General features: G+C 48.0%; 2 protein-coding genes across 2 annotated transcripts in view; one reads left to right on the forward strand and one right to left on the reverse strand.

Moving 5' to 3' along the window:
- SCFD1 (sec1 family domain containing 1) overlaps window positions 1-15,797 on the forward strand; it is a 129,432-nt gene that overhangs the window by 28,973 nt on the left and 84,662 nt on the right. The window contains exons 11-13 of the mRNA XM_084631464.1: window positions 6,905-7,044; window positions 8,395-8,485; window positions 15,704-15,777. Coding sequence (XP_084487590.1) covers window positions 6,905-7,044; window positions 8,395-8,485; window positions 15,704-15,777 — 305 coding nt within the window. The remainder of the gene's footprint in view (window positions 1-6,904; window positions 7,045-8,394; window positions 8,486-15,703; window positions 15,778-15,797) is intronic.
- LOC311522591 (uncharacterized protein) lies at window positions 756-5,761 on the reverse strand (the record flags this gene model as incomplete). The annotated part of the gene is made up of 3 exons (XM_084632064.1): window positions 5,013-5,761; window positions 3,998-4,436; window positions 756-864 (listed from the first exon to the last, which is right to left on the reverse strand). The coding sequence occupies exons 1-3, from the start codon at window positions 5,596-5,598 to the stop codon at window positions 756-758; spliced, it is 1,134 nt and encodes a 377-aa protein (XP_084488190.1). The 5' UTR covers window positions 5,599-5,761.

Consider the following 15,797-nt stretch of genomic DNA (forward strand, 5'->3'; position numbering starts at 1 on the left):
CCCATGGCTGCCCAGGGCATAAGAGCTGGAGGGGGGACTTGCTGCTGCTTCTGGGAGCCGCGCGGAGCCATGGCAGGCACAGAGCCTGCCTTAGCCCCGATGCACAGCGGACCGGACTTTTAACGGCCCAGTCAGTGGTGCTCACTGGAGCCCGAGGGTCCCTTTTCGACTGGGCTTTCCGGTCGAAAACCAGACACCTGGCAACCCTACAAGCCCCTTTCATATTTTTAAAGAAGGTGTTTGTTTAATCTTATGAAACCCAAAGGTGACCCATTTTCCTCTAAAGTTATGAAGGCTGAGCAGAGGACATGTGTAGAATTTAAAATTTTGTCTAAAAGAGAATTTTCCCCTCCCCAATCACTCAAAATGAGGGCGGGGGGAGAGAGGAATAATTAATCATTCAGCATGAATGAATTAATCTCAAAACTCTGTGAGGAAGGGATTCACCATACATGGTGAGTGGAGTGGGGGAGTGTCACCATTGCGGCCCTATCTCCAGATGGTGTTCAGGATTGGAGATCTGTTTGTAGGGAGTGAGTGTGACTCATTTGCTCACCTACATTTTTTACTTCCACAACCAAGGGGAATCCATTCAATCATTATAGTCAATGTAGAGATGCCATACTGACAAGGGAATGGGGAGAGGGTTACAAGAGGCTTTTTGGAAACATTCAGACAGCCATGTCTTCTGAATGAGATCTGTAGTTTCTGGGGTCAGAATCTCGCCTGTTTCCATGTGGATTCTTCAGACAGAATCATCTGTTGAAAATACTGAGTATAACCATAGAATTTTCCTCTCGGTGATCTCCACCAGGTCCATCTTGTTCAGGTTTTTGCAGCAGGGAAAAACTTGGTCTCTCAGTACTGCATCCACAATTTTGGTGTAATTGGATCATCATCATTAGACTACAACATTTCTCTACAACACTGAGGAAACCTAAGGCAGCCCTGTACAAATACGTTCTAAATTACTGAATTGCCTGTACAAATCCCATATGAAAACCTGTGCACCTTCTACAGTGCATTTATAGAATCATTTTAAGTCAGACAACTCCAGTTTACATACAGAAAGCAAAGTAGGTTATCATGTCTACTTAGGAAATCTCTGTGTGTGCTCTTGAATGTGAATTGGACAGGACAAATATGCTTGCACTCACTGGAAATTCTTTTTCTATTATAGCTTTAAATTACTTTGACTTTGAATAAACTACACCAGGCTCCTAACTCTGCTTATGTTATCTTAGGTTGGTTAGTAAACTTCTTCGGGCTGGTGCACAGATATTTAACAAAAATAGGTGCTTTTGGTTACCCTAGAATAAATAGTAAAATAAAACATTTGCTCAATGGAAAAGACTGGTGGCAAAATAGTCTATTTTAAAACATTAAGGAAGAAAGATTATACATACAGCCTAGAGATTTTTAGAGAGGATTTGTGTTAGGATATAGATATTCAGGCCTGTCTCTAAAGGCCTATACTTTAAGAATTTAGGTGTATTCTTAACACTTGGCTAGTTAAAGGTATAAAAGAAAGAATCAAAATCACTGTCTGCCAGTGTAAGGTCCTTCTCTTACTGTGACAGTGTGAGGTTCTGTTCTTAGGGTATGTCTACACTACGAAATTAGGTCGAATTTATAGAAGTCGGTTTTTTTGAAATCGGTTTTATATATTCGAGTGTGTGTGTCCCCACAGAAAATGCTCTAAGTGCATTAAGTGCATTAACTCGGCGGAGCGCTTCCACAGTACCGAGGCAAGCGTCGACTTCCGGAGCGTTGCACTGTGGGTAGCTATCCCACAGTTCCCGCAGTCTCCGCTGCCCATTGGAATTCTGGGTTGATATCCCAATGCCTGATGGGGCTAAAACATTGTCGCGGGTGGTTCTGGGTACATATCGTCAGGACCCCGTTCCCACCCTCCCACCCCCCGTGAAAGCAAGGGCAGACAATCATTTCGCGCCTTTTTTGTCTGCTGCCAGCCAAAGATGTAAAGGATAGATGGAGTGGGTCAGAACAAGAAATAGACCAGATTTGTTTTGTACTCATTTTCCTCCTCCCCTGTCTAGATCACACTGCAGTCAGTCACAGAGAAGGCACAGCGAGGTTAATCTAGCCATGTATCAATCAGAGGCCAGGCTAACCTCCTTGTTCCAATAACAACGATAACTTTGGTGCACCATTTCTTATTGGAACCCTCCGTGCAGTCCTGCCTGAAATACTCCTTGATGTACAGGCACACCCTTTGTTGATTTTAGCTCCCTGAAGCCAACCCTGTAAGCGGTGTCGTCAGTCGCCCCTCCCTCCGTCAGAGCAACGGCAGACAATCGTTCCGCGCCTTTTTTCTGTGCGGACGCCATACCAAGGCAAGCATGGAGGCCGCTGAGCTCATTTTGGCAATTAGGAGCACATCAACCACCACACGCATTATCCAGCAGTATATGCAGCACCAGAACATGGCAACGCGATACCGGGCGAGGAGGCGACGTCAGCGCGGTCCCGTGAGTGATCAGGACATGGACACAGATTTCTCTGAAAGCATGGGCCCTGCCAATGCATGCATCATGGTGCTAATGGGGCAGGTTCATGCTGTGGAACGCCGATTCTGGGCTCGGGAAACAAGCACAGACTGGTGGGACCGCATAGTGTTGCAGGTCTGGGACGATTCCCAGTGGCTGCGAAACTTTCGCATGCGTAAGGGCACTTTCATGGAACTTTGTGACTTGCTTTCCCCTGCCCTGAAGCGCATGAATACCAGGATGAGAGCAGCCCTCACAGTTGAGAAGCGAGTGGCGATAGCCCTGTGGAAGCTTGCAACGCCAGACAGCTACCGGTCAGTTGGGAATCAATTTGGAGTGGGCAAATCTACTGTGGGGGCTGCTGTGATGCAAGTAGCTCACGCAATCAAAGATCTGCTGATATCAAGGGTAGTGACCCTGGGAAATGTGCAGGTCATAGTGAATGGCTTTGCTGCAATGGGATTCCCTAACTGTGGTGGGGCTATAGACGGAACCCATATCCCTATCTTGGCACCAGAGCACCAAGCCGGCGAGTACATAAACCGCAAGGGGTACTTTTCGATAGTGCTGCAAGCTCTGGTGGATCACAAGGGACGTTTCACCAACATCAACGTGGGATGGCCGGGAAAGGTGCATGATGCTCGCATCTTCAGGAACTCTGGTCTGTTTCAAAAGCTGCAGGAAGGGACTTTCTTCCCAGACCAGAAAATAACTGTTGGGGATGTTGAAATGCCTATATGTATCCTTGGGGACCCAGCCTACCCCTTAATGCCATGGCTCATGAAGCCGTACACAGGCAGCCTGGACAGTGGTCAGGAGCTGTTTAACTACAGGCTGAGCAAGTGCAGAATGGTGGTAGAATGTGCATTTGGACGTTTAAAGGCGCGCTGGCGCAGTTTACTGACTCGCTTAGACCTCAACGAAACCAATATTCCCACTGTTATTACTGCTTGCTGTGTGCTCCACAATATCTGTGAGAGTAAGGGGGAGACGTTTATGGCGGGGTGGGAGGCTGAGGCAAATCGCCTAGCTGCTGGTTACGCGCAGCCAGACACCAGGGCGGTTAGAAGAGCTCAGGAGGGCGCGGTACGCATCAGAGAAGCTTTGAAAACCAGTTTCATGACTGGCCAGGCTACAGTGTGAAAGTTCTGTTTGTTTCTCCTTGATGAAACCCCCCGCCCCTTGGTTCACTCTACTTCCCTGTAAGCTAACCACCCTCCCCTCCTCCCTTTAATCACCGCTTGCAGAGGCAATAAAGTCATTGCTGCTTCACAGTCATGCATTCGTTATTCATTCATCACACAAATAGGGAGATGACTACCAAGGTATCCCAGGAAGGGTGGTGGAGGAGGGAAGGAAAATGCCACACAGCACTTTAAGCACAGCACTTCAAAAGTTTACAACTTTAAAATTTATTGAATGACAGCCTTCTTTTTTTTGGGCAATCCTCTGTTGTGGAGTGGCTGGTTGGCCGGAGGCCCCCCCACCGCGTTCTTGGGCGTCTGGGTGTGGAGGCTATGGAACTTGGGGAGAAAGGCGGTTGGTTACAGAGGGGCAGCAGTGGCAGTCTGTGCTCCAGCTGCCTTTGCTGCAGCTCAACCATACACTGGAGCATTCTGGTTTGGTCCTGCAGCAGCCTCAGCATTGAATCCTGCCTTCTCTCATCACGCTGCCGCGACATTTGAGCTTCAGCCCTGTCTTCTGCCCGCCACTTACTCTCTTCAGCCCTCCACCTCTCCTCCCGGTCATTTTGTGCTTTCCTGCACTCTGACATTATTTGCCTCCACGCATTCGTCTGTGCTCTGTCAGTGTGGGAGGACAGCATTAGCTCGGAGAACATTTCATCTCGAGTGCGTTTTTTTTTCTTTCTAAGCTTCACTAGCCTCTGGGAAGGAGAAGATCCTGTGATCATTGAAACACATCCAGCTGGTGGAGAAAAAAAAAGGGACAGCGGTATTTAAAAACACACATTTTATAAAACAGTGGCTACACTCTTTCAGGGTAAACCTTGCTGTTAACATTACATACATAGCACATGTGCTTTCGTTACAAGGTCGCATTTTGCCTCCTCCCACCGCGTGACTACCCCCTCAACCCTCCCCCCTCCCCGTGGCTAACAGCGGGGAACATTTCTGTTCAGCCACAGGCAAACAGCCCAGCAGGAATGTGTCCCTGAAGAAAAGCACCCTATTTCAACCAGGTGACCATGAATTATATCTCACTCTCCTGAGGATAACACAGAGAGAGAAAGAATGGATTTTGGTTGAATGCCAGCAAACATACACTGCAATGCTTTGTTCTACAGTGATTCCCGAGTATGTGTTACTGGCCTGGAGTGATAAAAGTGTCCTACCATGAAGGACGAAATAAGGCTGCCCTCCCCAGAAACCTTTTGCAAAGGCTTTAGGACTACATCTAGGAGAACCGCAAATGCCAGGGCAAAGTAATCCTTTCACATGCTTGCTTTTAAACCATGTATAGCATTTTAAAAGGTACACTCACCAGAGGTCCCTTCTCCGCCTGCTGGGTCCAGGAGGCAGCCTTGGGTGGGTTCGGGGGGTACTGGCTCCAGGTCTAGGGTGAGAAACAGTTCCTGGCTGTCGGGAAAACCGGTTTCTCCGCTTGCTTGCTGTGAGCCATCTACAACCTCCTCCTCCTCCTCCTCATCTTCTTCGTCCCCAAAACCTGCTTCCGTATTGCCTCCATCTCCATTGAAGGAGTCAAACAACACGGCTGGGGTAGTGGTGGCTGAACCCCCTAAAATGGCATGCAGCTCATCATAGAAGCGGCATGTTTGGGGCTCTGACCCAGAGCGGCTGTTCGCCTCTCTGGTTTTCTGGTAGGCTTGCCTCAGCTCCTTCAGTTTCACGCGGCACTGCTTCGGGTCCCTGTTATGGCCTCTGTCCTTCATGCCCTGGGAGATTTTCACAAAGGTTTTGGCATTTCGAAAACTGGAACGGAGTTCTGATAGCACGGATTCCTCTCCCCAAACAGCGATCAGATCCCGTACCTCCCGTTCGGTCCATGCTGGAGCTCTTTTGCGATTCTGGGACTCCATCATGGTCACCTGTGCTGATGAGCTCTGCATGGTCACCTGCAGCTTGCCACGCTGGCCAAACAGGAAATGAGATTCAAAAGTTCGCGGTTCTTTTCCTGTCTACCTGGCCAGTGCATCTGAGTTGAGAGTGCTGTCCAGAGCGGTCAGAATGGAGCACTCTGGGATAGCTCCCGGAGGCCAATACCATCGAATTGTGTCCACAGTACCCCAAATTCGAGCTGGGAACGTCGATTTAAGCGCTAATCCACTTGTCAGGGGTGGAGTAAGGAAATCGATTTTAAGAGCCCTTTAAGTCGAATTAAAGGGCTTCACTGTGTGGACGGGTGCAGGTTTAAATCGATTTAACGCTGCTAAATTCGACCTAAAGTCCTAGTGTAGACCAGGGCTTAGGCTAAGATCTTCGGCTAAGCAACAGAGGCAGCCATAAGCTGGGAAGCGACTGGTCACATCCTCACATTCCAAACTAGTCACATTGAAAGAAGGTGCTATTGGGCTGTTAGGAATACACTCCTGTCCTGATAATGCCTGTCACCTCCAGAGAAAGGGAAGTGCCTAGAAAATGTAAAAGGAAACTTAGTTTGATAGCATCCTGTCTGGCAAGAACTCACTTATCAATAGCTGGGATGTGAAATCCTCATGTCTTTGTTGTTCTGTCACTGTAGTCCCCATTTCCCTATTGTTTGTCTGTATAATCTCTGTCTGGTTCTGTGATTGTTTCTGTCTGCTGTATAATTAATTTTGCTGGGTATAAACTAATTAAGGTGGTGGGATATAATTGGGTATGATCATGTTACAATATGTTAGGATTGGTTAGTTAAATTTCAGGAAAACGATTGGTTAAAGTATAGCTAAGCAGAACTCAAGTTTTACTATATAGTCTGCAGTCAATCAGGAAGTGAGTGGGTGTGTGGGGGAAATGGGAACAGGGAATGGGGGTGGGGAAATTGGAATCATGTTTGGCTAAGGGCAGGAATGGGAACAGGGACACAGGTGTAAGGCTCTGTGGTGTCAGAGCTGGGAAGGGGGACACTAAGGAAGGAAACTGGAATCATGCTTGCTGGAAGTTCACCCCAATAAACATCAAATTGTTTGCACCTTTGGACTTCGGGTATTGTTGCTCTCTGTTCATGCGAGAAGGACCAGGGAAGTAAGTGGGTGAAGGAATAAGCCCGCTAATAATTTGAATTGTCCATTTCATTTGGAAGATCTATCATAGGATTTCATCAAAATAAACATATAGAGGTCTTCTAGTTATTTTGATTCATGATAAGAATATTTTTGATTCTCAGTTTTGGATTGAAATTGTGGATGTTTAATTAAGATTATTCTTTTCTAGGATTTCCATTTGAACAGAGTTAATCTAGAGGAATCTTCAGGAATGGAAAATTCTCCAGCAGGGGCTAGACCAAAGAAAAAGAATAAAAAATCATATGACTTAACTCCAGCTGATAAATTTTGGCAAAAGCATAAAGGCAGGTGAGCGGAACAATTCCAGATTTTATATTTAAATTAGTCAACTTCTAATGAAGAATTACCCTTAACATACTAATATTTTTTCCATATCTTTGAGGAAGCTTGATAGAGGGTCATATCTGTGCAAATGAGGGTCATAAGCCACATTACTCTACCCAAAGAACTTTGTGTAATTTCATAATATTTTTTCCATATCTTTGAGGAAGCTTGATAGAGGGTCATATCTGTGCAAATGAGGGTCATAAGCCACATTACTCTACCCAAAGAACTTTGTGTAATTTCATAAAATTAGGTATGTCTGGTATAGTGCAATCTATGTAAATAGCGTAGAGGAATTAATCTCATTTTAAGGAATTCACTAGCAGTTTTACTTAGTTTAGGAATGTTTAAATGTTCTTTTGAATAAAGCGTACAAGTGACAAATCTGTTTGCAAATTGAGTAGATGCTTTCTATTTAATTCTAAAGGTACTGTTAGCCCAGTTTCTCATGTACCTGTGGAGTAAGATTTGATTTGTGAAAAAGCTTTGAAATGTGTTCCCAATTCAGGGGGAAAATCAGATTGGATCTATAGGGAGAAATGGAGTTCTTTGATAATACGGAAAATGCTAAATTAAACATAATCACTTAATTCTTATGATTCATAAACAAGGTAGTAGAGTGCACTGGATATGCTAAGAAAGTTTTATGTGACTAAAGCTATAAAAAAATGGAAACTGAAACTCTGCTGTGTAGTGTGGTCTGGTCACATTATTAGATTTAAAGAAAGATGTCAATCTGATCCATTTGGATATCCCAGTATTTTACTGTTCCGAATGTTTATGAAAATGAAATTACTTACGATAGAGACCTCATGACTAGTAGATTTAATTCCTTCAGGTAAAATAGTTGAGGAATTGCTTTATTACTAATCCTTACCTATTGCAGTAGCTTTACTTTTAGGGTTTTGTGGAAATACAGATAATGTCTACAGCAATTTGAAACACTGATGTTAGTGGATCTGCTGGGATAGTAATTTTACCTCTTCGTATTCATCTGCTTTGGGGGGGTTTTTTTTATTATGTAGAGAGTATGCATCTATGGTGCCATCACTATGTATTAATTTTTATAAGTGGATTTAATAAAGCATATAAAAAGTAATGGATATTTGTACTGAAAGCTTAAGCATATGTTTGATTAATTTCATATATTCGTTATTTTCTGTATGTTTGATGCTTCATTATTATAGTAGTGAATTGGTATTTCATAAACCTATCTGAAAGGCATTTCAACCGTTATTTTGATCATACAAACCATATGGTGGTTCTGCTTAAATTTGACTGTTTAACAGAACCTGATATGTAATATTGCTTTAGTCCTTTCCCAGAGGTAGCAGAGTCTGTTCAGCAAGAGCTGGAATCCTACAGAGCTCAAGAAGATGAGGTCAAAAGGCTTAAAAGTATTATGGTAAGGTTTAACGTACATATTTTTTGTTTAACATATTTTGTTTTTATATAAATTATGAGAATACTTGTATAGGGCTTTGTTCCATGCTTTGGAAACATCAGCATCAACAAATGTTGTTCTTTGAGTGATGGTCCCTACATGGATTCCAAGCATGGGTGTGCATGGGTGCCATGCGCCGGAGCCGGAACTATTGCTAGTAATATCCATTGATCCGCATGTGCATCAGCTACGTGGCACGTCCAAGGCTTTAAGAGGCTGTGCAGGTCAACGCTGCTCCAGTTCCCTTTTACCACTGCATGGCCAGAGTTGGAATCTCTCTTCCTCGGTGCTCTTAGCTTGATAAAAGAACTGCTTTTGTCCATTCTACATAGTTTTTCTTTAGTTTAGTAGTGGTCTGTTCATTATTAATTAATTGGCTGGTTACTTTCCGTTGGACTTCTCTCTGGGGACTTCCCCCCTCCCCCCCCAGCTCTGGGACTGTACTCTGGTAAGCCGGGTTTAAATACTGCGCCTCATGCCCGTGCTCCTTCTCTGTGAGCAATGAGCACCAATTTTGTCTTTATTGCCTTGGCAAGGCTCACATTGCTGCCCATTGCTCCATCTGCCAATTATTCCCACCATGCACCCGGGAGGCTAGAGAACTCTGCCTCCGCAAACACCTCATGGAAGAGATAATGCGCCCAAGTGCATGCCCATATCCAGGACCCATGGATCCACTGGAATGGCATTCGACACCGGCGTGAGCACCTCTCTGGGGTCTTCCCACCCAGCACTGGTGCACCCACCAAAAGCCCACCGTGTGCACATAAAGCGCATCCATGGGCACAAGGGTGGCTCCCCAACGGGGACAGCCCCCAAGCTCAGTGTTGCCTCCTCAAGCCATGCCAGATTGGGTAAGAAGTCGCGCGCCAACTTGGACACTCCCGCTCTGAAGAAGTCCCGCTCCGAGCACAAGTCCAAGCTGTGCTGGTGCCAGCCCCAGTGACTGGCTCACCGCCGGTGCCCCCAGTTCCGTCCACTCCACCGGCCCTGTCTGGACTTGCCTGCCTGGTGCCGTGCATGCCAGGACTTTTGTCCCCCCACTGTCACGGTGCGGGACTCACCCCTGTGGCGCCTCCTGCTGGTCTCTCAGGGAATTAGCTCTTCCAGCCTCCAGAGCGCCCTCTGCAGGCCGGTGTCCCACTTGCCGCTGGCCCCGTGTCCCTCCCGGACCCCCAGACCTCTTTTACCCAGGGTGCTGCCCCCTGGCAGTACCCCCACAGTCTCTGGGTCTCCCCTCCCCAGGGAACCCCCACCTGCTATCCCCACCTTGCCTCAGGTTTTGGCTACTGCCAGTCAACATTGAGCCCCCGCACACTGGGGCGGACTGCAATGTATAAGCCAATCATCACAGGCAAGAGGGGTTTGGACCTGCTGCCTTGGCCTACCCGTGGGCTGCTCTGTTGCAACCCCAGTATCTTGTCTTAGGCCGTCTGCCAGGCCTGCAGCCTGGGGCTTTTCCAGTCTGGAGCCTCCCAGCTCCTCTGGCTTTCCCCAGCCCTGCCCCACTCCAGGTACCTTCTCAAGTTCCCCAGCAGCCAGGCCCATCTCCCTAGACATATGCTCCTGGCCCAGTGCCCTCTTATAAGGACCGGCTGGGCCCTGATTGGGGCGTGGCCACAGCTGAGCCTGCTTCCCCAATCAGCCTGGGAACTGCTTGCTCCCAGCCACAGCCCTCTAAGGCTGGAGCAGGTGACCACCCCGCTACACCCCCCCACACACACACTGATGGCTAAGTTTAAGTTTAAGATCCTCCTACCCAGACCCCACGTTCTCACCCATGCGGTCCTTCAGTCTGGACCCTTGGTGCCAACTGTACCCTCCAATATACGCCCCACCAGCCGACCCGTGGTACCCCTACACCTTGTCACCACCACTGCCTGGTGACCCCTATGCCTGGCTCTATTGGGCTGCCTGGAAGCCCTATCATGAGCATGGAATGCCATCTCACTCATGGCACTGGCTGTCCCTGATGCACACAGCCCCTCCCTTTGTCTTCGAGGACCCTTCAGCCATCTCCGCTCTGGTGGCACCAGCAGGCACCTTCGCCAGCACCAGTCCATATGGGCGCCTCCTCGTCTCTGGGACGATGCTATCATTTTCTCCTCTCTCTCACCTCCTGCCAACCTCATGCCGTACCAGGACTTACTTTGGTCAATGGCCACATCCCTCAGTCTGCTGTCGAATTCCTAGACATCTTACAATCTTCTGGACCCTCGTGTACCACACTCCCTGTTCACAACACCCTTCTACAACCGGCCCAGACCATCTGGCACACCCCAGCCTCCTGTGCCCCAACACCGAAACAGGCAGAACACCAGTACTTCATGCCCTCTAAGGGCACAGACTTTCCTTTCACCCACATGCCCCCCAACTCCCTGGTGGTCCAAGCCGTGACCAAGCACACCCGCCAGCAACACCTACGATCTAAGCCCCCTGGTCAGGCCGCCAAGAACGGGACACCAGATCTACTTTTCTGCTGGCCTCCAATTCCACATTGCCAGCTACCAGGCCATCCTGGCCAAGTATGACTTCTTTTCATACTCCAAACTCATGGACTTCCAGGCCTTCCTCCCTCCAGAGAGGCAGCAGGACTTCCAACGTCAACTGGATGAAGGCAAGTTAGTGGCCAAGGTCACTCTCCAGGACATGGTCAATGCTGCCTATACTGCGTCCCGCTCTCTGGCATCTGGGCTCATACTTTGCCAGGACTCCTGGCTCCAATCTAGTGGCTTCCCAAAAGAGGTCCAAACCACCCTTGAGAACCTCCCCTTCAACAACCACAAGTTTAGAAACAAAACTGACGAGTCCTTCCATTCCCTCAAGGACTCTAGTACCACCTTATGCCACGTACCAGCCCGTACCACCAGCACCCACCATATTCTTCTCAACATCGTCTGTGTTCCCAATTACCTCGCTACTCTACTACTGCTACTCCTTCTACTTCCACGCTGCCTCAAGGTTCCTTCAAGCAGCCCTTTTGCCTCCTTCCCCAAGACCCACGAACCTCCCCCATCTCTGCTCACTACTCCACGGGTAGTTTTCGGGGGTCACCTTGGCCTCATCACTCGCAACTGGGGAAAGATTACCACCAACGGCTGGGTGCTGGACATTGTCTACCAGGGATACGTCATCTAATTTCTCTCCTTCCCGCCTCGCTGCCCACCTCAGGAGCACCCTGCCATGTTATCACACTCTAACTTCCTCTGAGAGGAAGCGGATGCCCTCATCCAGAAGGGCACTATAGAACTCATTCCACAGTGCTGCCATGGCCACGGCTTGTATTCCTCCTATTTCCTCATGTCAAAGAAAGGGGATGGCTTTTGCCCTATCTTGGACCTCTGAACAAATTTATTTGCAAGTTCCATTTTCGGGTGGTCACCCTCCCTTTCATTATCCCCTCCCTTTCCCATGGAGCCTGGTTCACAGCTCTTGATACAATTTCCATATTGACATCCAGCCTGCTCATTGCAAATTCCTCTGCTTCACGGTCAACTGTTCTCACTACCAGTTCCGGGTTCTGCCCTTCGGGATTGCTACTGCCCCCTGCATCTTCACAAAGGTCTTTGCTGTCATGGCAGCTTACATGCGCCACCTAGGTCACTCGGTGTTTCCGTACCTAGACTATTGGCTCCTCGCAGCATCATTCCTATTCCATCTTCTTACCACTCTTCATATCCTGTGTGCCGTCCTTGACACCCTAGGAATTTTCATCAACGGGGAGAAGACGATCATCGCCCCAACCGCTCTCTCACCTTTGTAGGTGCTCGCCTGGACTCTGTCGTGGCCTGCCCTTTCCTTCCCTCCGATTGCTTCACTGGTCTCCCCGCCCTTATCGCACAGTTCTGCCACCGCCCTCGCACATGCATCCGTCACGGCCTCTCCCTTCTGGACAATATGGCGGCCTGCACGTCTTTCACACTACGCCCATCTCGATCTGCGCTGCCTCCAACTGTGGCTCCACTCTGTCTACAACCCGCAGTTCAACAAACAGGTCCTCATTCCCCCACCAGTTCTCACCTGGTGGTGCAACCCATCCACAGTCTTAGCCACCGTTCCCTTTACCGTCATGACAGATGCCTCACTCATCGGATGGGGCACTCATCTGGCCAACCACATGGCTCAGGGCCTCTGGTCACCCAGGCAGGTGCAGATGCATATCAGCAACTTACAACTGCAGGTCGTCCACTTTGCCTGCTGGGCTTTCTTGCCCCTCCTTCGATCTCGCCATGTGCAACTTTTGTCAGACAACATGACAGCAGTTGTTTACATCAACAGACAAGGCGGAGCCCAGTCCTTTCTACAGAGGCCATCCTCCTGTGGAACTGGTGCCTCGGCACAACATCACGCTGAAGACCTGTTCACCACCCCAGCAGCAGCAACTCCCTGGCTGACGTGCTCAGCCACTCCTTCCATGCCAATCATAAGTGGGAACTTCACTACCCCACTCTTTGGTCCCTCTTCCGCCCGTGGGGCATGCCAAGTTGGGACCTTTTCGCCACACCGGAGATCCACAAGCTTCCCCTCTTTTGCTCTGGGGAGCCCTCGGCCTCAGCTCCCAGGGCAATGCCCTCCTCAATCCCTGGACCCCGGGCTACACTATGACTTCCTGCCTATTCCTCTGCTTCCCCAAGTCCTCCGCAAAGTGCAGCACGATCACGCGAATCATCTTCTTATAGCCCCCTTCTGTCCTGACCAGTATTGGTACACGGATCTCCTCCATCTCTCTGTTCGTCCTCTAATCCATCTCCCAGACGTTCCAGATCTCCTCACACAAGCACACGGCCATCTGCATCATCCCATCCTGAGTCCTCTCCATCTCATGGCCTGGTATTTGGATGGGGCTCACGCATAGACAACATATGCTCCTCTCCTATTCGTGACATCCTTACGCATAGTCACCGTCCATCCACTAGGATCTGTATCTAGTCCATCTATCAAGCCAGATGGCACCATTTTACTGCCTGGGTACAGCACCACCAGCTCTAGTTGGACTCTGTTTCCATTCCCACCATTCTGGATTACTTCCTCCATCTTTGGCAGTCAGGTCTTGCCCACTCCTCTGTCCACATCCACCTGGCAGTGCTCAGTGCTTTCCTTCCTCCTGTGGATGCTTTCTCCATCTTCACTCACCCGATTACCTCCCGTTTCCTTCACGGCTTTCTCAGTGCCTTTCCCACCGTCTGGAAGCCTACTACTTCCTGAGACTGTAACCTCGTCCTCTCAACCCTCACCAAACTGCCATTTGAGCCACTCGCAAGCTGCTCCCTTGCCTATCTTTCCATGAAGGTGATCTTTTTGGTGGCCATCACCTCTGCAAGATGAGTTAGTGAACTGGTGGCCATGATGGCGGAGCCCCCCTTTACAGTCTTTCACCAGGACACGGTCTTCCCACATCTCCATCCCAAATTCCTCCCCGAAATCGCCTCTCCATTTCACCTCAATCAGTGTATGCACCTCCTTATCTTCTACCTTAAGTCACATGCCTCTCCCAGGAATGTGCTTTTCACATCCTAGATGTTCACTGAGCATTGGCCTTTTACTTCCAGCACACCCATGACTTCCGGGCCTTCCCCTGGCTTTTTATTGCCATTGCGGAGCGTTGCCGTGGCTGCGCCCTTTCGTCGCAACGCTTCCCTTATTGCATCACGGACTGCTACATGCTCTCCTGTACTCCATGTGGGCTCACGTTGCTACATCCATCTTCCTGGCAGACGTCCCATGACATGACATCTGCAGAGCAACCACATGGGCCTCGGTTGACACCTTTACCACCCATTATGCCATTGCTTCTACCACATCAATGGATGCTGCAGTGGGCCATGCTGTTCTCCGCACTTCTTCGAGCACTTGCGCCGGCCTCCTACCTGAGCGCTGCTCGCTACTCTCTGATGCTTGAAATCCAAATAGGGACCATCACTCGAAGAAGAAGAGGTTACTTACTGTAACTGGAGGTTCTTTGAGATGTGTGGTCTATCTGGATTCCAATCCTGCCCTCCTTCCCCTCTGCTCCGGGCTTCTCTGCGTCAACCCACGCAGCCTCCTAAAGCCTCTGACACACCACACGGCGATGCACTATGCACGCGCAGCTCAATGGATGCTACTATGAACAATTCCGGCTTCAGCACGTGGCACACATGCGCACCCACGCTGGAATCCACATAGGGACCACGCATTCTGAAGAACTTCCAATTATAGTAAGTAACCCCCTCTCCTTTAGCTTATGCCAGTTCTCACTATCTTGACCGTCACATTCTGGGAAGGGAAGCACTTTGGATGTAAAATGATGATAGGGCAAAGGGTGCCATGAATTTGGGGGAAAATGAACATTTTAGCATGCAGCCAGATAAAGTATACTTTAAAAACAGGTTTTTAGAAAACTTATATTAATAAAAGAAGATCATGCATGTGGAAGACTTCAAGCCATTGTGAAATATCACTTCATCCTTTGAAGTGAATGCACTATTGTAAATACGTAAACATGATTATGTGCCTGAATTTATTGTGATGATAATGCAGCATGTCCAAATGAGACTCAGAAGGATATGTTCATAAAAGTATTCAGTGACTCACAGAGTTACAGGACTGCTGTTGTAAATAATCAGTTTAACAACACTGATCTCTTAATATGTATAAGAGACTTAATTATTTAAGTATTTGAAAAAAATTGTAATGTGGGGTAACCAGGTTCATATGTTAACAGCCACTCCAAAAATGCACAGCAATTTTAATCTGAGTCGGGTTTGAAGACAAACATGTTGAAAACAGCCCCTCCTAAATTAGTTGTAAGGTGGTAATAGACTTTGGTCTTGATCCAAACACCTTGATAATGTTCTTTCTGTACCACCATATCCAAAGTGGTCAGGGACTTCTCCATGATCTGTGAAATTCTTCAAATTATTATCTAAAATGGATTATGGCCTTTAGGAAGCCCACCTTCCTCTTTGTTTCGAATGACATCTGTACAATGTGGTTTTTCTAACTCCTAGACTTTTTCATTTATAATTTTAATTAAAATTTTTTGGCCAATAAGTTCTTTATGGATGTGCGTAGTAGAAGTATTATTCTCCCGACACTGTCAGTGTGAGAAAATAGAGAAGAAATAAATTAACATATTTACAAATATGGTTTTGTGTCTCCAGTATACATGGATGTACCTTAATGAAACTCTTTCCACAGGGAATTGAAGGGGAGGATGAAGGAGCAATAAGTATGCTTTCTGATAATACAGCTAAGCTAACTTCAGCTGTTAGGTAAGTAATTAATAAAGCAC

This window comes from Lepidochelys olivacea (assembly GCF_965140295.1).
Source record: "Lepidochelys olivacea isolate rLepOli2 genome assembly, chromosome: 6".
Classification (NCBI taxonomy): Eukaryota; Metazoa; Chordata; order Testudines; family Cheloniidae; genus Lepidochelys; species Lepidochelys olivacea.